General features: G+C 39.8%; 1 protein-coding gene across 1 annotated transcript in view; it reads left to right on the top strand.

The window, feature by feature from the left end:
• The first annotated feature begins 3,633 nt into the window (after positions 1–3,633).
• Positions 3,634–22,859, top strand: part of UGGT2 (UDP-glucose glycoprotein glucosyltransferase 2) — a 189,379-nt gene continuing 170,153 nt past the window's right edge. The window contains exons 1-2 of the mRNA XM_047081127.1: positions 3,634–3,785; positions 17,761–17,843. Coding sequence (XP_046937083.1) covers positions 3,634–3,785; positions 17,761–17,843 — 235 coding nt within the window. The remainder of the gene's footprint in view (positions 3,786–17,760; positions 17,844–22,859) is intronic.

Raw genomic sequence — 22,859 nt, 5'->3', positions numbered from 1 at the left:
CATCAAACATACCTGGAGTTAGACATTTGTGAGGCATTTGTAATGTATGTTAGGTAAAATGTGCAAACTTATAAAAATCAAATTTACTGACACTTAAAGGAAACTAAACAATAACTCATTTGATTACAGTTTTAGTATAATCCTGCCTAGGGAGTAGGAATATAACAAATTAAATAAGTCTATAAATTCTTCCCAACTGGAATGAAGAGTTAGACATTTTCTTGTACTTAAGATATTCAAATAAAAAATGAGAAAAGGGTCTTTGTTATTGTAAGGGAAATCTGGAAGACCTACAGGGTAGTATTTTTAAAAAGCCATTTCAGCTATGAGACTATAGGTAGAGAAAATTAAAGTTTTATTATATTACATGATAATTTGGTAGTAACTTTATCATCACATAGCACTACTATTTTCATTAAATAAATATAGTCCATGCAGTACTTACTTCAAGATGATTTATTTTATTAAACACAATATTCTTATTATGAAGGACTCATTAATCACTTCTTCCACATACAATGAAAACTGCTATCATCATCAATTTTCATTCATATTACCCTGATGTGAATAACTTTGAATAACATTTTGCTAAAAAATATTCAAGTACAATTGTGTTCCTGATCTATATTCACTTCATAGCCAATCTGTGCCAAAGGGTTATTGATAATGAAGGTTAGAATGCTTTGCTGCTCCACTAACTTGAGTGACCTTCACTGAGTTACTCAGTTTTTGCACTTTAATACAGGAAAACCTTTGATTGCAAGTAACTTGTTCGGTGAGTGTTCTGCAAGATGAGCAAACATTTCTAATAAATTTTAACTTGATAAATGAGCGATGTCTTGCAATACAAGTAGTACGTGATGCCGAATATCACATGATCACGACTGAGCCAATGGTTCTTGAAATTCGCTTTGATATATAAGTGCTTTGGATTACAAGCACGTTTCCAGAATGAATTATGCTCACAATCCAAGGTTTTACTGTATTTCTATCTGTACATAGAAATGACATACAGAAGAAACTTCAATGTTGGCTCACAACCTTGAGAGTTCCCTGGGTGAAATTTGAAACTGGCAGTCATACACAGAGGGCAAGGAGAAACTGAAGAGAGAAGCAGAGGACTCCAGATTGGTAGGTGGCAGTTTTAATAAGCGAGGGGACTTACTTACAAGGCTTATCTTGGGCAACTGCAAGACAAGTAGATTTGAGCACCCACCTGTCAGAATCTTAAGAGTTTATACTGAGGCTTTAACAGGGTTCAACAACATATACAGAGCAGAGGTCTCTATAACATTACTCCCTGAAGGCTGCTTCCTTGAAGTGGCTCCTGATTTGGGAACAGTGGGAAGAACTTATATTCCAAGGACAGAAGAGGGAATAAAGTGTCTCTCATTGCCCACGTCCAGCTCTGAGGTCAACCAGAAGTTCTCCTAATGATTTCCTCCAACACTTACATATCACCTAGTCCTGGTCTTTCATTGTGCATGTGAGGAAACAAGCCCAAGGATAGTCAGTCTAAGGAATATTTCAAACCCACTGAAGTTTCTAGGAAAATACTATGTAGGCTAAAATTTATAATAATTATGTAAATAAATGACCCTGGATTAGATTAATTTCATTCTTTAAAAGAGAAATGTAGCATTCCTCTTGTGAATTCAAATATACTGGAATGTATATAAATATATGTTTTATTAGTGTCTTTTAATAGTGTATTTTATGTGACTCTTCATACACAAGTCATTTCTCAAAGATTTGCAACCATCAGATATGCTGACATTTAAGACATTCACCGTCAATATCTTATTTCCTTTATCCTACAATTTCAGTCAAAATTTCAGTCCAAAAATAAATGGACATGAGGAGTTAATTAAAGCAAATAGTTGTGGAAGATTCTTAATATATTTTCCCATTATGTTCTGTGGATAGAAATGAAGCTCCATACTCATCTGCCTTAGTGTTCTACTTATCCAAAAAACAAGGACTGTTCAATATTTATTGAGCCCCAATAACATGTACTGTGCTAGGTATTGCAACGGATGCTAAAATTAAGGCACGAGCCCTGGGGAAACACCATCTCTAACAGGAGAAATATATAAGTACTGTATTCAAATTCTAAAGTGAAAATTACAAGTGGTTTATGACAGTTACGATAAAGAGCTTATGAGAATTTAAAGGAAGGATAGGTCATACCAAATAGGAAAAAGGAGGAAATGAAGGCTAAACATAGAAGATGAGAACTAAGTAGAATTTCCAGAGCAAGTTCTTCTGAGGAAAGGTATATACTAAACAAATGAAAGGAAATGAAAAAATTATCACGTTTCAGCAGCTTCAGGAGATCCAGATTCCCTAAAAGGCAGAGGAGTAACTGGAAAAAAGGAACGGCTCGTACATCCTCCGAAACTATTTTTCCCAGCTGCTGCTTCTCTTTACCATATATTTTAATATTTATAATAAATTTAACAGCTTTCTGAATAGAAAAAGAAGCATGCCTGACGAGGAGTCAGAATCTCGACGCTCCACCTCCGCCCAGTTGAATAAAACGGAATATTTTGATTTGATGAATCATCTGTACTGGAAAAACACTTAACTCTGTTGCAAGCTTTTGTCTTTGAGCCTGATGCAGTAAATGCATGTTAACCTGGGGATTCAGATTCAGTACGTCTGGGGTAGGGCCTGAGATTCTGCATTTCTAAGGAGCTCATAGGTGATGCTGCAGCCGTCCTGTGGGCCACTTTTTTTTTTTTTCAACGTTTATTTATTTTGGGACAGAGAGAGACAGAGCATGAACGGGGGAGGGGCAGAGAGAGAGGGAGACACAGAATCGGAAACAGGCTCCAGGCTCTGAGCCACTGTGGGCCACTTTTGAGTACAAAGGCTAAAAGCGAGGTTTCCCAGCCAGCAATATCAGTATCACCTGGGGCCTTGATAGACGTGAAATGTAAATTCTTGCATCCCTGCCCCCCACACCAGATCTACTGAATTAGAAACACTAGGATGAGGCCCAACACCCTATGTTTTAACCAGCGCTCCAGGTGATGTCACTGGTTTCCGAACAAGATTGCTCATTCAGTCACCTGGGGGCTGGGGAGAGTTAAATACTATTGGGCATCGGGCTTTCGAAAAGCTCTACCAGGTGGCTTTAATATGCTATAAAATGTAGAAGCCCGTAGACAACTGAACTTGGATGGGCCTTATTTTCCGCCTGCGAAAACATGGGTAAAAGCCACGCCGGTTTCTGCCTTCGCTCCCAGTTTTTGGCATCTCCACCCAGCCTCAGTCGGCCGCAATCCCAGCTTGGCCTCCGGGAGCTAGCTTCCCCTCCCGGTGTCCCACAGCCCCTGCGCGATAACAGGGGGTCCGATCGCGGACCCGCCGGAGCATCAGCCACGCCGCCGCAGGTTCCGGCACCGCCCGCACCTACGTGGCTCCAGGATCCAGCCCCGGGGGGCTCCCGGGACAGCCCCGGAGCGGGACGCGCATGCGCTCCGTGCCCGCCAGGCCCCGGCTCCGAGTAACGGACTGGAGCTCCCCCCACCGGAAGTGGGCGGCCGCGGCCAGAGGAGCCGGCTGTGCCGTGGCGGCTGCGGGCTGTGGGCTCCGGGTACGAGGGGCTCGCGCTTCTCTCTCCGCGCCATGGCAAAGGCCACGGACGTGGTGCGGCTGCTCCTGGGCTCCACGGCGCTGTGCTTCTCCCTGCTCGACGCCCGGACGGCCTCGGCGTCTAAGTCGGTGACGGCCCACTTGGCCGCGAAGTGGCCCGAGACCCCGCTGCTGCTGGAGGCCAGGTGGGTGCGGGCCGGCCCCTCTGCCGAGCCCAGCGCGGAGGGAGGATCGGCGGGGTCTCTCGGGCCCGATCTCGCCGTCTGCCGGCCCTTTACCTCTCTGCTGCTGGGGCGCCCTCGTGCTGGGCGCTGGAGCATCCCCTCTACCCCGGCTACCCCTGCGCGGCACTCACTTGCAATTCCTTTTCCTCGCAGTTCATACTTTGCCTCACCTACGGTTTCTCAGACTTCAGGGCCTCTGTTTAATTCGTCTGGATCTCTTTCACATTTAAGAAAAAGAGGAATAGGAGCTGGAGTGTGGGTTTTAATGCAGGCAATTCCATTGATGTGGGGCAGTTCTTTTTAGGAAACGTATTGGAAGCACCTAGTGTCGTAATAACACCAGTGAGGAGCTTCCTGTGGAGAAGGTAGCTTCCCCCAAGTTGTTTCTTCCCCAGTCTCCTCCACTGAAATTAGTTCATGTCACTTTGCAGAAAAAGGAGTTGTAGCTATTGAATTTTGCTCTTAGTATTCTAGAAGTTAAACAGAATTTGGAAGTTCCTTTCATTGGTTAGGATGAACTTTAAACTCCCGTTGCTTTTGTCCATTCAAAGAAACAGCTTATGGAACTAAAAAGAGACTCCCCATCACTGGTACCACGTTGCATATATAAGATAGAGAAAGTTTTTTAATTGAGATGTAATTAACACACCATATTAATTTCAGGTGTACAACATAACATTCAGTGTTTGAATCGCGAAATGACAGCAATAAGTCTAGTTAACATCCATCACCTGACATGGATCCAAAAGGTTTTTTTTTGTGTTGAACTTTTAACATTTCTTAGCAACTTTCAAATATGCAATACAGCACTCTTCACTGTAGGCACCATGCTATACATTACATTCCCATGACTTATTTTACAACTGAAAGTTTGTACCTGTTAACCTTAAAAATAAAAGTTATTTTACCAACAGAAAATGGATTTATTCGGGAATAATAGAGAATTGCAAATAGGGACAAGCAAAATATGGCATAGGGAAGTCTAACAAAGGAGAGGAACATTATTTTATGCAGAAGGAGAATGCATGGAGGGGTGGTTTGGAACAAAAGTCCTTTGGAGAAAAGCCGGAACCCAGTGTGATGACAGTTTCTCTTTGGCTGAGTTGCAGGACTAGTCAATTTCTTGTAGGAGATGCAATGTACCTTCTTTTCTCTGTTGGGGCCTGTAATTGATGATTCCTGTGGAAAACGTTCTGATAGAAGTCTGTAATTGACGTTGAGTGGTACAGCTTCCCACACCCCCAGTCCACTTCAGTGAGGTTTCTCTCTAATACTCCCATTTCATCATTTTGATCAAAATCTTTCCTTGAAAGCATTGCTGACCAAAAGTCAGGTTTTTCATATTTAGTGGTTTTGTCCCTCAGTGCCAGACAGGATCTTTCCTGATTGTCTTGTCCCTACATAGGAGGGAAAGTACATAACGGTTGGAAACCACGTAAGGCCACATTTGACTAACAGGCAAGGTTAGGAGGTGGAACTCTGAGGCACTTTCCATCTAAAGTCTGTATCATTTCAAGACCGTAAGTATTGGAGATCCTCTCCTAATTGGGTACGTCATTTTTATAAGTTTGACAGGCAACTAAATACAAAAAAACAATTAGGGAAAAACAGAAGGAGGAACATAACTTTCAAATTGTATGATGATTCCGATCCAGGACCCTAGGTCAGAAAGTATCCAGCTGAAAGTGTTTATTGGCACTTAATTCCAATTTAGGGGAAAAAAGTTCTCCCTATGGGGTCCATTGGAGACATGTATGCCTCCTGGCAGTCCTTACCTATCGTAGCCATGAAAGCAAAATAGTGAATACTGTAAGAATTAACCAAGTGCATTTGAGAAGATTCCGTGCAGGTAAAAACATGAGGCAATAAGTAATGAACTTTTTGCAAAACTAGTGAAACTTCAAAGATGTATTAAAACAGTGTTGTTGTCTCAAAGAAACCATTTGAAAATCTTACCTAGTGATAAAGCCTGTAAGGTTACAAATTCAGAAACTATGAATTTGGATAAGAATTCAGAATCAGATGAAAGATGAATTCTGAACCTTCAACCCAGCCCTTCAGAAAAAGCAAGTGAAAATTTAATTTGTCCTGGGATCATGATGAGGCTGTTGCTCAAAGGCCTAATCAAGAGAAGAGGTTTTCTCCCTTTCACAAAGGTTTGGGAAATGTGCACAAGAGCATTTCTTTTCTTTAACTTTTATTTTTTTAGTGTTTATTTTTGAGACAGAGACAGAGCATGAGTGGGGGAGAGACAAGAGAGAGAGGGAGACAAAGAATCTGAAGCAGGATCCAGGCTCTGAACTGTCAGCACAGAGCCCAATGCAGGGCTCGAACTCATGAAGGTGAGATCATAACCTGAGTGAAGTTGGATGCTTAACCCACTGAGCTACCCAGGTGCCCCTAGAGCATTTCCTTTCTACGAAAGAGCTGGTAGAAGCAATCAGTGAGGAAAAAGTATATAGGCCTGGTCCCGGTATGTTGAAAAAGCTGTATTGTCAATTGTCCTCTACTTTCGTTGCAGCTTACCAGATGGTGTGCAGGTCTGGTAGGGTTTGGTGATTTCTCCTTGGATTCATGTGAATCCAAGAGCCTATTCCTTGGAGTTTGGTGCCATCGGGATTAGCAGCTCTTGATAAGAGCCTTTTCAGCAAGACCGAATAGTCTTTATGGAGGTGCCTTTTCCAGTTTCCAGCTTGCAAGATATGATGCTTAAGGTTGTTGTCTTCTGGGAATGCACTTTGAAAAAGATCACTCTACTAAAGCATGGTTATTTTTCATGGAAGTAGTTAGACCCTTGCAGTCTTGAAGTATATCTCCTCTTTTATCTACTGTAGCTCAAAGGAGGTACAGGGGCCAAGTGGATTGGGCATCTGTGACGATCTCAAATGGTGACAGTCTAGGAGGTTCAAAGGGGTGGAACCAAGATTTAGAGGAACCAATGGCAGTACTTTGGGCCAAGGTATTTTAGGATCTGTACAAATTTTTATAAGTTGAGTGTTAACAGTATTGTTAATATGTTCAAGTAACCCCAACGATTGAGGACAATCTGTACCATGCCAGTGTTGTAAAACTGGCCAAACAGCACACACTTGTCAAAGCACCTGACCAGTAAAATAGGTTCCCAATCACTATGAAGTTTGAGAGGGTTCCCCAGTTAGGGATAATTTTTTCTAACAAAGAAGCAGCAGCAGCCTGTCTAGAAGGGAAAGCTTCAGTCCCGTGAGAAAACATAGACCATTACTAAAACATGTTTCTATTCATGTAGTGGGAAAGCTATATGAAATCCGTTTGGGCAGACAGGTTTCTCTGGCTTCTGTTTTAGACAGGTGGGGCAAGTGACGTAGGCACTTGTTGCAACCTCATTAACACTTCCCCACCAGTATTGGTTCATGAATGCTATTATTGTCAGTAGACCACGATGGTTTAATGCATGTATAGCGGTAAGTATAAGAACTTTAGAATTTCTAGTAGGGCCAGATATTTATTTGGTCCAAACCAGGGCTCTCCTTATTGAACCAACAATGACTAGATTTCCAATATTTTTCCCTTTCTGAGGCAATTGTTGGGTGTCGTCTATCTTTCTGAATTATCATTTGGCAGAACATCTCTTTGGACCATAACAGGGGTCTGGTTATTAGTTTCTTTGAGAGTGGTGTTTTGGGCAGAAATATCAATGAGAAGGTTTTCTTTGGCCCCCAGGGAGTTGACTCTGGAATGGCCAGGAACCTTAATAAAGTAGCCAGCAAAAGTGTGGTATATAACAAATTTTGGACATAAGAGCCATTTTAAATTTTATCCCTCTTGGAGGTAAGGAAACCTTGTTTCCATAATCCAAAGTCATGAGCTATCCCAAGGGCATACCAGCTCTCAGTATAAATGTTTGAAGTTTTGCCCCTGGCCAAAATACAAGGATGCTTGAAAGGGATTCCATGATTATTTTGTCAGTGGCAGGAATGTCTCTGAAGCGAGGTGATATCCCTGTGCCACAGGGTCAAATTGTTGGTTGTAATACCCTGTGTTTTTGGGTGAGTAATCCCAAGGGTATTCTCTCCCATCTCCCATACAAAGAGGAAAAAGGAAAGTTGATAATTAGGATGTCTGAGGGCAGGTGGGTTTAATAGGCTTTTCTTTAAAGTCCCCAAAGCAAGTCTTTCTGATTTTTCCAAATAGGGTGAGGTTTTATATTTTTTAGTAAAACATACAGAGATTGAGCCAGAAGAGAGAAGTTTGGAATCCAGTTTTGACAGTAGCCAACCAGTTCAAGAAAAACTCATATTTGGCACTTAGTTTTAGGTTTTGGAAAGTTTGGAAAGCCGTGGAGTCTCTCTGGATCCAAATATTCTGAGGTCAGATGCCCTAAGTATCAAACCTGAGTTTGAGCAAATAGCAATTTTTCTTTAGAGTCTTTATTTCCCTTTAAGGGCAAAGGTTTTTAACAGGTGGATACTGTCTTCCTGTAAAGTGGTTTAAGAAGAGGAGCAGAGAGGGGCGCCTGGGTAGCTCAGTCAGTTAAGCATCCAACTTCAGCTCAGGTCATAATCTCATGGTTAATGGGTTCGAACCCCACATAGGGCTCCGTGCTGATAGCTCAGAGCCTGAAGCCTGCTTCGGATTCTGTCTCCCTCCCTCTCTCTCTCTCTCCCCCCTTCTCCTGGTCGTGTTCTGTCTCTCAAAAGTAAACATTAAAAAAGCAGAGGAGCAAATCATCTAGGTATTGTAACAAAGTAGATAGAGACTGCAGAAAACCTACCATTCAAATCAGCTTCTAAGGTTTGTGAAAAGTAAGAAGGACCCTTTGAAACTCCGGGTGGGGCATTACTGTCCTGGTGTATTTCCATTCTTCCCAAGTGAAAGCAACTGGAATACTAAAGAATGCACTGCATAGATCAACTACAGTGAAAAATTTGCATCCGGTGGGAATGGTTGTCAGCATATGGGTTAAGAACAACAGGGTGCCGAGGGATAACAGTGTCATTTATTGCCCAGAGGTCCTAGACAAACCATCCTTGGCTACTGGGTTTTCTCATAGGTAAAATAGGTGTATTAAAGGGACTGGTACAGGGGATAATGGGGCCTTGAGCTTTGTAATCTATGAGCTTGATGCCTTGAAAGGCTTCTTTATTTATAGGATATTCATTAAATTTAGGGGGATGTTTTGAGGAATCTATTTGAATCTTGATGGGAGGTATACTGTGGATGCTGCCAGTATCTGTTGAAGATGTCGCCCACAGAGGATGGATCCGACAGGGACAAATGGTCAGTGTCCTCAGACTCGGCTATAGTGCTATCAGACTCAGAGCGAATTGAGGGTGTCAAAGGGTCATTTAATTTACCTGGCTGCCTATTTTTATTACTATGGTCAAATTCTAGTATTATTTCTCCTTTTGGGAGAAAGGAACTCTGGTATATTTTTCTAAGAACTCTCAGCCCAATAAATGAAGAGCAGCACAGCAACTAAGGAGAAAGGTATGTGTATCAGAGCCCTTAGACTAAAGGAAGTAGGTTCAGTAACTGTGTTATAAACCTGTTGAGGCTTATGAGAGACTCCCTGCCCCCCATTAGAACCATTTTAGTACTCCAGGGCAGGGGCTGTTTTTAGCAGTGGGATTGAACACTAAGAGCGTATGTCTGGTGTCAATAAAGACAGCTGCATTCTCAGTCTTTATTTTGTAAGAGAAAGAGCATGAGCAGTTGAGTGGTTTCCCTGAGTTGATTAAGAGGGGGGACTGGGAAGAGCCTCGAACTCCTCGGAATCCTGTTGTTGGGAATTAGGAGGACACTGGGAATATTGGCTACCCGGCTGAAGGTGCCTGGAGCACTTAAGCTGGTAACAGATTTTTCACCCCAATGCCCTAGCTCTTTGCAAATAGTAAAAACTAGGTTTTTGGTTTTGTTTAGGGTCTTTCATTTGTTGGAGATGAAAATCAAGAATTTTAAGAATTTGGGGGGCACCTAGGTGGCTGAGTCAGTTAGCTTCCGACTTCAGGTCATGATCTTGTGGTTCACAAGTTCAAGCCCCGCAATGGGTTCTGTGCTGACAGCTCAGAGTCTGGATCCTGCTTCGGATTCTGTGTCTCCTTCTCTCTCTGCCCATTCTCACTCGTACTCTGTCTCTCTCAAAAATAATGAAAACATTTAAAAAATTTTAAAAATAAGAATTTTAAGAATTTTATCAGTCTTTTTTGGGTGATGCATGTAGGATGTGTGCAAGCTAGTTTGCCAAATTGACTGAATCTGGAGTGAACAGAGTTTCCCATTCACCTCTGGTCCTTTTCCTAAAGAAGGATCAAGTTCACCCCATTAATGAATATAGAGTTAAATGCTACCTAGGTGGATTCAGCATCTAAGGGAAGACCAGAATTTAAAGACAATTTGTAGAGTCAATTATAATAGTCATGAATGGGTTCACTAGGCTTTTGTGTGCTAGCCTAAAATTTGTTTAATCAACAGGCTTAGGAAAAGCTACTGCAATTGCTCAGTGGAGATTTCCAGCAAGTGTTTAGCATTTTGACAGAAGTTAGGTGTCAATTTCTGTAAATCCTTTTCAGGATATTCTCATTGGACTAGTTTTATCCGGTGTGGATAACACTGTGGGTTGTTTGTTCTATTTCTGTGGAAAATGGCATTGGAATTTTGATGGGGATTGCACTGAATCTACAGATTGTTTGGGTAGTATGAATACTTTATTCTTTTCGTCTGTGAACATGGAATGTCTTTCCATTTATTTATGTCTTTAACTTCTTTTATCAGTGACTTCTAGTGTTCAGGTTTTTACCTCCTTGGTTAAATTTATTCCTAGGTATTTTATTCCTTTCGATGTACTTGTAAATGGGATTGTTTTTAATTTTCTCTGAGTTTGGTATCAGAAATGCAATAGATTTTTGTATACTGATTTTGTATCCTATCATTTAATTTGGCCTAATAGTTTTTTTGGTGAAGTTTTAGGGTTTTTTATATATAATATGATGCCTGTCTTCTTCAAACAGTGACAGTTTTACTCCTTCCTTTCTGATTTGGATATCTTTTATTTTTCTCTCCTCATTCCTCTGGCTAGAATTTCAAGTATTGTATTGAATAAAAGGGATGAGCATGAGCATCCTTGTTCCTGATTGTAGAGGAAAATTCTCAGCTTTTCACTGCTGAGTATGATGTTAACTGTGGGCTTGTCATATGTGGCCCTTCTTATGTTAAGATTTATTCCGTCTGTACCCTGTCTGTGGAGAGTTTTTATTATAAATGGACGTTGACTTTTGTCTAATGATTTTTCTGTATTGAGTGATCATATGATTTTTATTTTTCACTGTGTTGATATAGTATACCATGTTGACTAATTAGTAGATGTCGAACCATCCTTGCATCTCTGGAGTAAATCCCATTTGTTCATGGTGTGTGATTCTTTTAATGTATTGTTTGCTAATAGTTTGTTGATTTTTGCATCTGTGGTCATCAGGGACATTGGCCTGTAATTTCTGTGTGTGTGTGTGTGTGTGTGTGTGTGTGTGTGTGTGTGTGTGTGTTCTTGTTCCTTGGTATCAAGGCAATGCTCCTTTGTACAACTCCTTTGTAAAAGGAGTTTGGAAGCATTTCCTCCTCTTCAAGATTTTAAAAGAGTTTCAGAAAAATAGGTATTAAATCTGTGAATGTTTGGCAGAATTCACCAGTGAATCCATCCGGTCCTAGACTTTTGTTTTTGGGGGAGTTTTTTGTTTTGTTTTGATTTTTTGTTTGTTTGTTTACTTTGTAAGAGAAAGAGCATGAGCAGGTGAGGGTCAGAGAGAGGGAGAATCCCAAGCAAGCTCCGAGCTATGAGTGCAGAGCCTGAGATGGGGCTTAAACTCCTGAAGCATTGGAATGCTTAACCTACTGAGCCATCCAGGTGCTCCTTTTTGGGGAGTTTGTTTGTTTGTTTTGTTTTTTATTACTCAATCTCTGTGGTAGTAATTGGTTCAGATTTTCTATTTGTGAGTCAGTCTTGATAGCTTATTGTTTCCAGGAGTTTATCTATTTCTTTTAGGTGGTCTGATTTGTTGGTACATAATTGTTCATATTATCTTGTAATCCATTGTATTTTATGATATCAGATGTAATAAAATAGTTGTATTGAATAAAATATTCGAGCCTAATGTGTGTCCTCTTCCTCTGTTTCTTCCCCTGTTTCTCCCAGTTTGCATCCATCTGATCCCATTCTCTGTTCCAGATCTGCAGTCTAACTTCTTCCAATCTTGGATTTGTAGTTACATTGTCCTGATTTGTATTTGCCTTGAGTCTCTTAGAGCTGGAACTTTTGTAGGATGCTACTTCAGGTTCTTCATAATCTGACCCCCATCTATGTACCAACTGCATCACTTGTAGCGGGAGAATTGCAGTTCCTAAAAAGTTTACATCCTAACTCCTGGAACCTGTGAATGTTACCTTACTTGGATAAAGGATCTTCGCAGATGTAATTAGTAAGGGTCTTGAGACCAGATCATTGTGGACTATCTGGATGGCTGCTAAATCCAATGTCCTTATAAGAGACAGAAGAGGAGAAGGCTATGTGAACAGAGGCAGAGATTGGATTGATGTAACCACAAGCCAAGGAACACTTGTAGCCCTCAGAAGCTTGAAGAGGCCACACCGGTACCTTGATTTTGGACTTCTGGGCTCCAGAACTGTGAGACCATAAGTTTCTGTTCCTTTAGGTTGCCAGGTTTTTGGTAATTTGTTACAGCTGCCCTAGGAAACCAATACAGACTTGATAAAGTGGAGTGCTGCTGTAAGAAATAGCTAAAAATGTAGAAGTAGCTGGTAAGTCCAGCAAAAGCTAGAGGGATTTTGAGAAATGTGGTTAAAAAACAAAAGCCTACATGCCTTGAGGAGACTGTTGGCAGAAATAGGGACATTAAAGGTGATTCTGCTAAGGACTTAGAGGAAAGCAGGGAGCATGGTCATTAATAAAGCTTCTGTCATAGAGAATACTTATGTCTTCGTGAGTAGAATGTTGGTAGAAATAAGAACATTAAAGGCTCTTTTGGTAAGAGTACAGAAGGAAATGAGTGACCTGTTATTGGAAACAAAGAAAGATGATCCTTGTTTTATAGGGGCAGAAAAGGGGCTGAATTGGATTCTACAGTTGTGTGGAAAACAGTACTTGCAATCAGTGAACTTGAATAGCTAACTAAGGAGATTGCCAAGCAAAGCATTAAAGGTATCCCCTGGTTTTGCCTTGTTTATAGTAAAATGCAAGAGGACGGAGAGAAACTGAAGAAGGAGCTGTTCAGAAAAAAGGAAGCCGCACTTGATAATTTGGGAGTTTCTCCTGCTACCCAGATGGCAAAGACTGTTAAAATGAGGAAACCCAGTGTTGGGGATGCATGCTTCAGAAAGAAGACCAACTTTGTGGCTGGTCAGTCTTTTTCTGTATAGGGTAGGCTTGTGACTCATGGGTCCATTCTACCGTCTCAGTAGAAGCCAGGAATGGAGGGGTAGATTTGTCCAGGATGGATCTGAGGAAGGTTTTTCTGGCATGATGCTGGTGAGATCTACAAAAGACCCAAAGGATTTTGATTATGTTGTATCAGCAAAAATGTTGCCAAAAGAGACAGAGACGGGATGAAATGAGAGAAGGCTGTCAGACTTTCCAAATTCCATAGGCAGGAAATTGGCTGATAAACTGCTTGGCTGCAAACACGCAAACATTTTTCCCTCAAGAGAAGGGAGTAATGACCCTGAGGGCAGAGCCGTGGCACGCAGCAGAGAGTGGAGCAGCACGCCACTGAGGGTTCTGCTCACGACTTGAAACCTAACACAGTTTGTCCTGCTGTATTTTGAACTTGTTTGGGACTGGCAACTCCTTCATTCTTTGTAATTTCTACCTTTTGGAATTGGAATATCTGTCTTTGGAATTTGGAATGCGTATCTCGATACTGCATTTTGGAAGCAGCTTGGTTTCTAGTTCACGGGTCCACATACGGAGAAGAATTTTGCCTCAGGATGGAGCATACCCAGCGTCTCACTCCTACCTCGTCTAAATGATTTACATGATGAGATTTGAGACTTCTGGTGGTATTTACATGGGCTTTTGGTTTAGAGATGATGCCCAATGGGTTGAGATTACAGTGGGGGATGTTGGGATAGGACGTATGCATTTTGTATGCGGGACAGATGTGGATTCTGGGGAGCCCAGGGTGGACTTTAGTGGCATGAATGGTGGCCCCCCAAAAGACGGGTCTAGATCCTGACCTGTGGGACCTGTTGTGTTAACCCTGACACCAAGAATTTAGACTTTTCTTCTCCAGAACTGTGAGAATAAATTTCTTTCGTTTTAAGCCACTATGTGGTAATTTGATATGGTAATATAACACTCTACTATGGTCCTTTCTTCGTTGATGCCCTATTTGTGGACCTACCATATTACTTTCTCTTTGGCTGATTCTTTCACCTGATAAAACTGATGTCTTTCTAGTATGTTCTCCTAACATCTGGTCCATACTTCTGTAATAATCCTTATTGAAAGGTATGTATGCTAATCTCTGCTGTAAAATGTGAGCTGCAGGGGATAAAAATCTATATTTTGCCAAGGCACCGTGCACAAAAGTAGGTGCTCAACAAGTATTAGTAATAAGTATTAGCTCAGCAGAAGCAACGAGTATTTCCTATTCATACTTGTTTTCCCAGGGCTCAGTACATCAGGATCAGGTGCCCAATAATGTCGACGCAGTGGAAGGAACTTATATTAGGTAGTGTCTACTTCAAACCACCATCAGAATTCCCTCTATACTCTAGCTGTGTACCTGACCTATGGAAAACTGGTGTCCTGCCGGGGTAATCCAGCTAGGACGCTTAGTGTTACTTCATGCACTTACCTGTTCTGTTGTGAACAAATATAAATTGTAAGCAAGTCCTTTGTTCGATAAACTAAACTCTTTCCCACTATAATTTTTATCTAGTGGTCTTGACTTTATACTTTCGAACCAGATCTCTCCTTTGTGACAGTGTAGCAGGCTGGCAGCCTATAGTTTCTTTAACCATTGCACTTCTTTTGTGTTTTCTAGACTCCATTATTCTACTCACATCTGGTTTTTAGTGTTTCTTTTAATAAAAATTGTAGGAAAATCAAAGAGGTTGAGGGGAATAAGTGTAGAATAGGAAGAATTGAGAGCATTGGGTAGATTGAAGGAGCTTGGGAGATAGAAACTTAAGAGAACTGTTAGCTCTCTGTTTGGGATGCCCCCTTTTTTTTATGTATATATTTAAAGCATTCATGGGAATTTCTCCCTCCCCCTCCCCATCCTCTGCCTCTGCCTCTCCCTCTGCCTCTGCCTCTCCTGCCTCTGCCTCTCCTGCCTCTCTCTACACAGAATCCTTTAGTTCAGCCTAGAAATTTGAGTGCCTATTTTGAGCATGGCCCTGTGATGGGTACTGTGTAGGAAGCAAAGATGACTGAGTATGTCCCCTACCTAATTTATAATTTAGTATTATTTGCTAGGGATGATTACAGGCTGATGAGGGTAAATTTTTATAACCTGTAACTTCCACATCTAAACTGCATTTATTCCACTGGTGGTGCTCTTGCCAAAAATATTTTTGGAATTTTACTTATAACTGCTGTCAAGCTCTTTTGTACATATAAACATATTCTGTAGAAATCACTTTTTTTCTCTGGTAGAATTTTTTGGGAAACAGTTATTTGGAGCTAGATGTATAAAACAAGTGAACAAATTGAAAATGCCAGTTTTTTCTTTCTCTTTTTTTTTTTTTTTTTTTTTTTTTACTTTTTTTAAACTTAAGGCGAGGAGCTGATTTAGATGATCTCTCAAGGTTATTTCTCTCTCTAAAATTAATGATGAGTTCCTGGCAAATTGCCTCTGAAAGTAAATTCTAGAAGAGTTCCATAAGTGCTGAGAGCAGTGGTATGTTGAGGGAATAAGTGTATTCGAAGACTTTCTCAAGGTCTTTGAAGGCTTATACTTCGATGTGTAAATTCTGGCATCGAGAAGTTTGTGGACCTACCATATTACTTTCTCTTTGGCTGATTCTTTCCCCTGATAAAACTGATGTCTGTGGCTGCACAGCCTCTGAACAGGTCTGTAGATGTCTAGGCAGATCAGTTAGGTATTAAGTGGTGCTCCCTGCTTTGCTTAACATTTTGTACCATTCCTGTCCTTTTCAGGTCACACGTTCTGTTTATCCCATTATTTCCTCTGCTTTTAGCTTCTCCTTTTTTTTTTTTTTAATGCCATTGAGTTGGACACCGTTGCTAGCAAGAACCACTTACCAATTGCTTTGAATTCTAGTGCTTGTCATGTTTATGTGGATGAATTAATCAGTTTTTCTCTTTAGTAACCAAACTCACAAGAATTACTTTGCATGTGTCTTGAATGTCCTTGTACTTTCCATTCATATTAAGCATCAAAGTTTACCAAGACTCGCGAGAAAGATAAGATGGGTGATAACAAATCTGTACTGTCTGTTTGGTGCCTGGTTCCTCTCTAGTTTAAACGGTTGAATCTACTTGCTTTGGGTGTCCTGTGCTTTGTTCTATACGGAACGGAATATCTTCTCACTTAATTCATTATTTCCAGAGGTTTTAAATGGCTTTGGTCATTTTTTATGACTTTCATTCTGTGGAAAAATCGAAGTGTCTGGGATTCAAGGCCAAAGACCTAATTCGATACACTAACTTCCTATTCGTTTTTTCATTATGGTATTTTCTCTTCTAAATAATAAAAAGATTGTCTACATAAATAAGTAACAAAATAAAAATAATAATACTATTTTTTAAAGTTTGAGAGAGTGTGAGCAGAGGGAGAGGCAGAGAGAGAGGGGGAGAGCGAATCCCAAGCAGGTTCCATGCTGCCAGCATAGAGCCCAGCTCAAGACTCGATCTCATGAACCAGGAGATAATGATCTGAGCTGAAATTAAGAGTCAGATGCTTATCTGACTGAGCCACCCAGGCATCCCTAGATAATACTTTTTTTTTTCATTTTTCTTAGTTTATTTATTTGAGAGAGACAGAGTGCGAGCTGTGGAGGGGCAAAGAGAGAGGGGGACAAAGGATCCAAAACTGGCTCTGCACTGACCACAGAGTGCCCGATGCAGGGCTCAAACCCACAAACTGTGAGATCATGACCTGAGGCAAAGTCAGACACTTAACCTACTGAGCCACCCACGTGCCCCTAGACAATATTTTAAAAAAGTGGTTATAGAACCAATTTTTATAGAACACCAGGTTGTGTGTGTGTGTGTGTGTGTGTGTGTGTGTGTGTGTGTGTTACTTTTATATAATACTCCATCATGGTTAAATTATACTTCTCAGTAATTTGCAGTAACATGGATGGAGCTGGAGAGTATTATGCTAAGTGAAGTCAGTCACAGAAAGACAAATACCCTGTGATTTCACTCATGTGGAATTGAAGAAAACAAACGAACATAGGAGGAACAAAAAGGAAAACCAAGAAACTGACTCTTAACTATAAAGAACAAACTCCTAGTTACCAGAGGGGAGGTGGCTGGGGGGGATGGGTGAAGTAGGTGATGGGGATTAACAGTACACTCACTTCCCATGATGGCACTGAGTAATGTATAGAATTGTTGAATCACTATATGGTACACCTGAAAGTAATATAACTATGTGTTGGAATTAAAATAAAAACAAAAAATTATACTTCTCAGTGGTATTTCACATGGAGAAACAAAATAAATCCATTTTTTACTTATAGCTAGTGAGGAAAAGCCAAAAGTGATTTCTTGTGCAGTCTTTTCCAGTCATGAATATATGCTTGTCTGTTGAGAATGATATCTGTGTAAGAATCATCCATTTGTTCTCTTCATTAAAATGAAAGTCACTTTAATTTTTGGAGGTTTTTAACCATAAGTTATAATTTGGTTCTAAGGTATAGTTTCTCATTTCATTTCTCATTCCCATCTATTAACTGATTACTTTTATTTTAATAGTGAATTTATGGCAGAAGAAAGTAATGAAAAATTTTGGCAGTTTTTGGAAACTGTACAAGAATTAGCCATTTATAAGCAAACAGGTAGGTGATGTGCATATTATAACTTAAAGGTTTGGATTTATGTGCATACATTAGATATGTCTATTTTTAACATTAAGGGTGAAGTGTAAATGCTTAATTGGGTTAGTAAATCTGAATATTAAATTTGAAAAGATGTTTTCCTGGATGTTTTCCTGTATTCCAAGCATCCATTTCCAAAAAATAAAGGTTTTAACGCTTTATTTTAAGAAAATTCATATAATTGACAGTGTTTGCATATTGTTTTATAATCAAAGAGAAATAGAAATTGTTGAATTATGGCTTTCTTTTTACCTAGATTTATATGAAATAGTATTACTTTTGTATCTAGTAGTGTTGATTTTTTTTTTGCCAAAATACTTGTAAACTCTTAAAGAGATTTTTTAATACTTGCCTGTAACAAATCAGGTAATCTGTATGCTTTCATTTCACTATTAGAAGAGTTACTGATTCCCGCTTTTTAAATATGTACAAATATATATTACAAATGTGTACATATCTGTCTTTAGAATGGGCATGTATTTATTAATGTATTCTTAGAGGTCAGTAGATTAAAGATAATGAAATTAGGTTTTAGCACAGGTTAAAAGGTTAATTATTAATTATTATAAAGGAAGGCTATTTTCCTGACTCTACAGAGAATGGAATAAATATTAATGTGGATCCCTCAAGAGCAGATTCTTTAGCCTGGTAGACATGGGGAGAACTTCTTACTATGGAGATTAAATAGTTTAGAGAAGATTTACTATGGTGATTAGTTTATGATTTTGTTCTGGAGTGTAAATGTAAGAGAAACAAGTTTTGAATATTTTAAGTGTTCATTTATTGGACTCCTTTTGGCTCAAGTGGCCTTGAATTTCAGCAATTTGATGATTTCATGAGATAGGTTTAAAAAATAGAGCAGACATGCCTTTAGTGATACTTTAAACTGAAATATTTTCAAAACCAAGTAATTTGCTTTTTAAAAAAAACTTTTATTACTGAAAAGCTTCATTATTATCATTATTTGGGTCACAAGAGATACTGTGCACTGCTTTAGATACTGGGAATACAAAGATGAATAAATGTGATCTGTGGTCCCTGGACCCCACAATATTGTGAAGGGGACAACAGAAGAATGTTAAGAGCTTCGCGGGATGTGGACGACATGGAAGTGCATGAAAAAGGGCTTGCAGTTATTATTTCAGAGAGAGCAGGACAGCCTTTCTAGTGGTGAGTGTAGGAGTAGAGTCTGGAAGACAGGGACAGCCAGGTGGTAGGGAAGGGAAGAAAGCAGGAGAGAGGGTGGAATGCACAGAGGAATTTTGACCATTTAGAAGTCAACTTGCAAATCAATGGGAAACTGTCATTGATTGGCTTTGTATTTGCCCTGACAATTTTGGTTTTGGTATTTAAGGTAAAAATAGGCTAGATTAATATGTAAGATTCTGATAGTTTAAAAAAAATCCACCAAATTTTGTGTCTCTCACCTAAGCTCCTAAATGCAACTATCCCAAATCTTTGGTTCTCAGTATGTACCTTATAGCCTTATTCAGTGCCATCTTCCATTGGGAAGCAATCTGGAAAATTATTTTTACAAATTTTGAACTCTTTAAGTTGCTTAGATGTAGCCACATATTTTAGCTAAATGAAATGACATGCCTGGACAATCTGATGGCAGATGATTATTAACAAGTTGGAATATAAATTTAGGAATATGTAAGCTCTGCTTCAAGCATATAATGTAGGAGGTGTGTATTTCAGGGTTGAACCTAAAAGAAATTCTACTAAATAAGAATTACTAACACTGAAGATATAATTCTGTTAAAATCATTTATAATGGCAAGAATGAAGTGCATAAGCTGCATCATTGCTGATGTTGTTAGATGTAGGAGAGAATGGCGTATATGAGGAGTTAAAAATGTCAACAACTGTCAGATTTACTGAATTTACTTCCAAGATATTATCCTAGAGGAAACATTTTAAATCCTCAGTTACTTGTAATTTTTTAGGTTGTTGAATCTCCATGAGACCCTGTAAATACTCTTTACTGAAGAATAATTCCGGTGATCTACTTGTCTAAAAAACTTGTAATGTTGAAGATTTAACATTTTGAATACAGGTGCTATTTCCATGCCATTTAGTGAGAACACGTTACATTATGTGTCAGCAAATTAAGACCTTTTTAAACATTGAATTGCCTGGTTTTGCAACCATTTTAGATGGTTTTGCTACAGAGTTCTATTTTTGTCAATGCTTCAAGATTCAAGTGGCATGATATTAGCTAACCTATGAGTTTTGTGTGGTGAGTTAGAAATGTCATCCAAGGTTTATCTAATTCCAGAGTCCCTATTTATTTTTACTTATGTGCTCCACATAGAAGAAGCTCATTCTCAAAGTCCTTGAAGATTTCTGCGGTTTTTACATAAGTAAAGTTGCTTATGTATTTTAATGGAAAGATTTTCAGAAAATGTTATGACATTTCTAATTCAGTTACTTGTAACTGAGAACTGGGTTTGGATAGGAGGATGATTGCAGTTTGGATGTGTCACATTTGAAATGCTTGTCGAATATCCAAGTGAAGATCTCCCATAAGGTGATAGATGACAGAGATTTAGGTGGTAAAAATCTAGGCTAAAGGGTAGGATTTGGGAGTTATCAACATGAAGAGAGTCACTGAAGTTACAGGGAGAAGGTATAGAAGGAGAAGAAAATAAATCCCAAGGGCAGAACCCTGAAGAACATCAATGTTTAAGAACCAACCAGAGGAAGAACTAGAGGATAGAGACTAGAAGTACCCATAGAGGCAGGTGAAAACCTAGAAAGCACATTGTCATGAAAGCCAGGAGAATATTGATAAGTGATGGATGTTATCAAATAGCATAGACAGATCAAATAATGTGAATATTAAGCTTTTAACAACAGAAAAATTATTGATGACTTAGTAGTTTCACTGGTATAATAACTATGGTAGGTTGAGGTATGAGTTGAGGTTCTAAGCAGAGATAAGTATTAAGTCTTTCAAAATTGACTGCGAAGCATGACAAGATGCTCAACATCCCACTCGTCAGGGAAATACAAATCAAAACCACAGTGACCTATCCCCTCACTCCAGTCAGAATGGCTAAAATTAACAACTTGGGAAGGATGGGTATTGGCAAGGATACAGAGAAAGTGAACCCTCTTGCACTGTTGGTAAGGATGCAAACTGGAAAATGGAATGGAGATTCCTCAAAAAGTTAAAAACTGGGGCACCTGGGTGGCTCACTCAGTTAAGTCTCTTCATCTCTCTGTAAGCTAAGTCTGTCTCATCATCTCAGCTCAGGTCTTGATAATCAGGGTTGTGAGTTCAAGCCCCATGCCGGGCTCCATTCTGGATGTGAAGCCTACTGGGGGTGGGGGGAGATTAAAAATAGAACTACCTTGCAATCCTGTAACTGCACTACTAGGTGTTTACCCAAAGAATACAAAAATACTAATTTGAAGGGGCACATGCACCCCAATGTTTATGGCAACATTATCAACAGTAGCCAAGTTATGGAAAGAGCCCAAATGTCCATCAACTGACAAATGGATAAAGATGTGTGTGTGTGTGCGCGCGCGCGCACACACACACACACACACACACACACACACACACACACTGGAATATTACTCAGCCATAAAAAAGAATGAAATCCTGTCCTTTTCAATGACCTGAATAGAGCTAGAGAGTATTATGCTAAATCAGTAAGTCAGAAAAGGACAAATACCATATGATTTTACTCATGTGGAATTTAAGAAAACAAACATAGGGGAAACAAAAAGGAAAACCAAGAAACAGACTCAACTATAGAGTTACGGGGGGGGGGGGGGGGGAGAGGTGAGTGGAGGGATGGGTTAAATAGGTGATGGGGATTAAGAAATGAGCTCGTGATGAATTGAACACCGGGTATTGTATATCTAAGTGTTCAATCGCTAAATTCTACCCCGGGGTCGGGGGGAGGTGGGGAAGATTGTGAAGCAAACAAGATGAATCAGTAGCAGACTATGGAGGCTGCTGCTTCCCCCCCACCAAAGGTGAGAGTGATTTATGTATATTAAATGCCAATAGGCAAAGATCAAGTAAAACATGAGGCTAGAGAAAGAGGAAGGATATTGAAAGGGCGAAGTTGTTATCAGCAGGTTGGTTGGTAAGTCTGGATTCAGTGATTTTAAAACTTCAGCTGAAGTAGTCCAACACCTCCATCTCACGATTGAGATGATGGTACAAGTTAAGCCTAAATAACAGATGTTTACTTTCTATAAATCCCTGACCCCTACCTGCATCCATCTCTCCCTTAGAGACCTTGACAGTGACCAGTGACAAAACTTGATCTCAGTTGACAGGCACTACTCACGTTTGTTTCTGTTGACGATCTTCCCTGTTTTCATGGAGGACTGATCCCTGTTCGATTGATATAGTCTTAGTTATGTTATTATATTAATTTTGGCTATTTTTCTGTTGGCCCTGCAGCTGTTATGTCTTTTTTAAGATCATTTCTCTAATCTGTACTGCTTTTACTGTTGAAGGTGAGTCTTACTTGTGTAACTTTTTTATTCTTGAGGGAAGCTAACATAACTTCCTGAGAAATCCCGTATAGTTTGTTCAAGAAGTAGGAATGAATGTGCACACCTATTCTAGAACTCTTTAAAAGTACTATATTGGGAAAGTATCGTGGCCTAGAATGAAGAGACTTCCTCATTTTTTAAATATTCCAGAAATGTATTGAAGGCCTATTTTATGTGCCAGGAGCAGAAAGGTACAATTGAAAGCCTAGAAAAGATTCTTGCATTCGCAGCTTATAGCTTAATGGAAGGGACAGCATTATTAAGTTACAAACAATTTTTAATTACAGTTTTGAGAATTGACCTAGAGATTGTACGGCCCTGTCAGAGTGTATGACAGGATCTGGGCTGGGAGGTCAGAGAAAACTCTTTCCACAACAATGGCATTTAAGCCAAGGTGTGCTAATAGGAGTTGGCTGAACATGCACTGCCTACCCTCCTGCATTTCAAACG

The sequence above is a fragment of the Lynx rufus genome, unplaced genomic scaffold (genome assembly GCF_022079265.1).
Source record: "Lynx rufus isolate CCGP_SWC_20201006 ecotype Redwood Valley unplaced genomic scaffold, mLynRuf1.p SCAF_1, whole genome shotgun sequence".
NCBI lineage: Eukaryota > Metazoa > Chordata > Mammalia > Carnivora > Felidae > Lynx > Lynx rufus.
The sequence above is the reverse complement of the archived record's forward strand: the minus strand, read 5'-3'. Positions and strand labels throughout refer to the sequence as shown.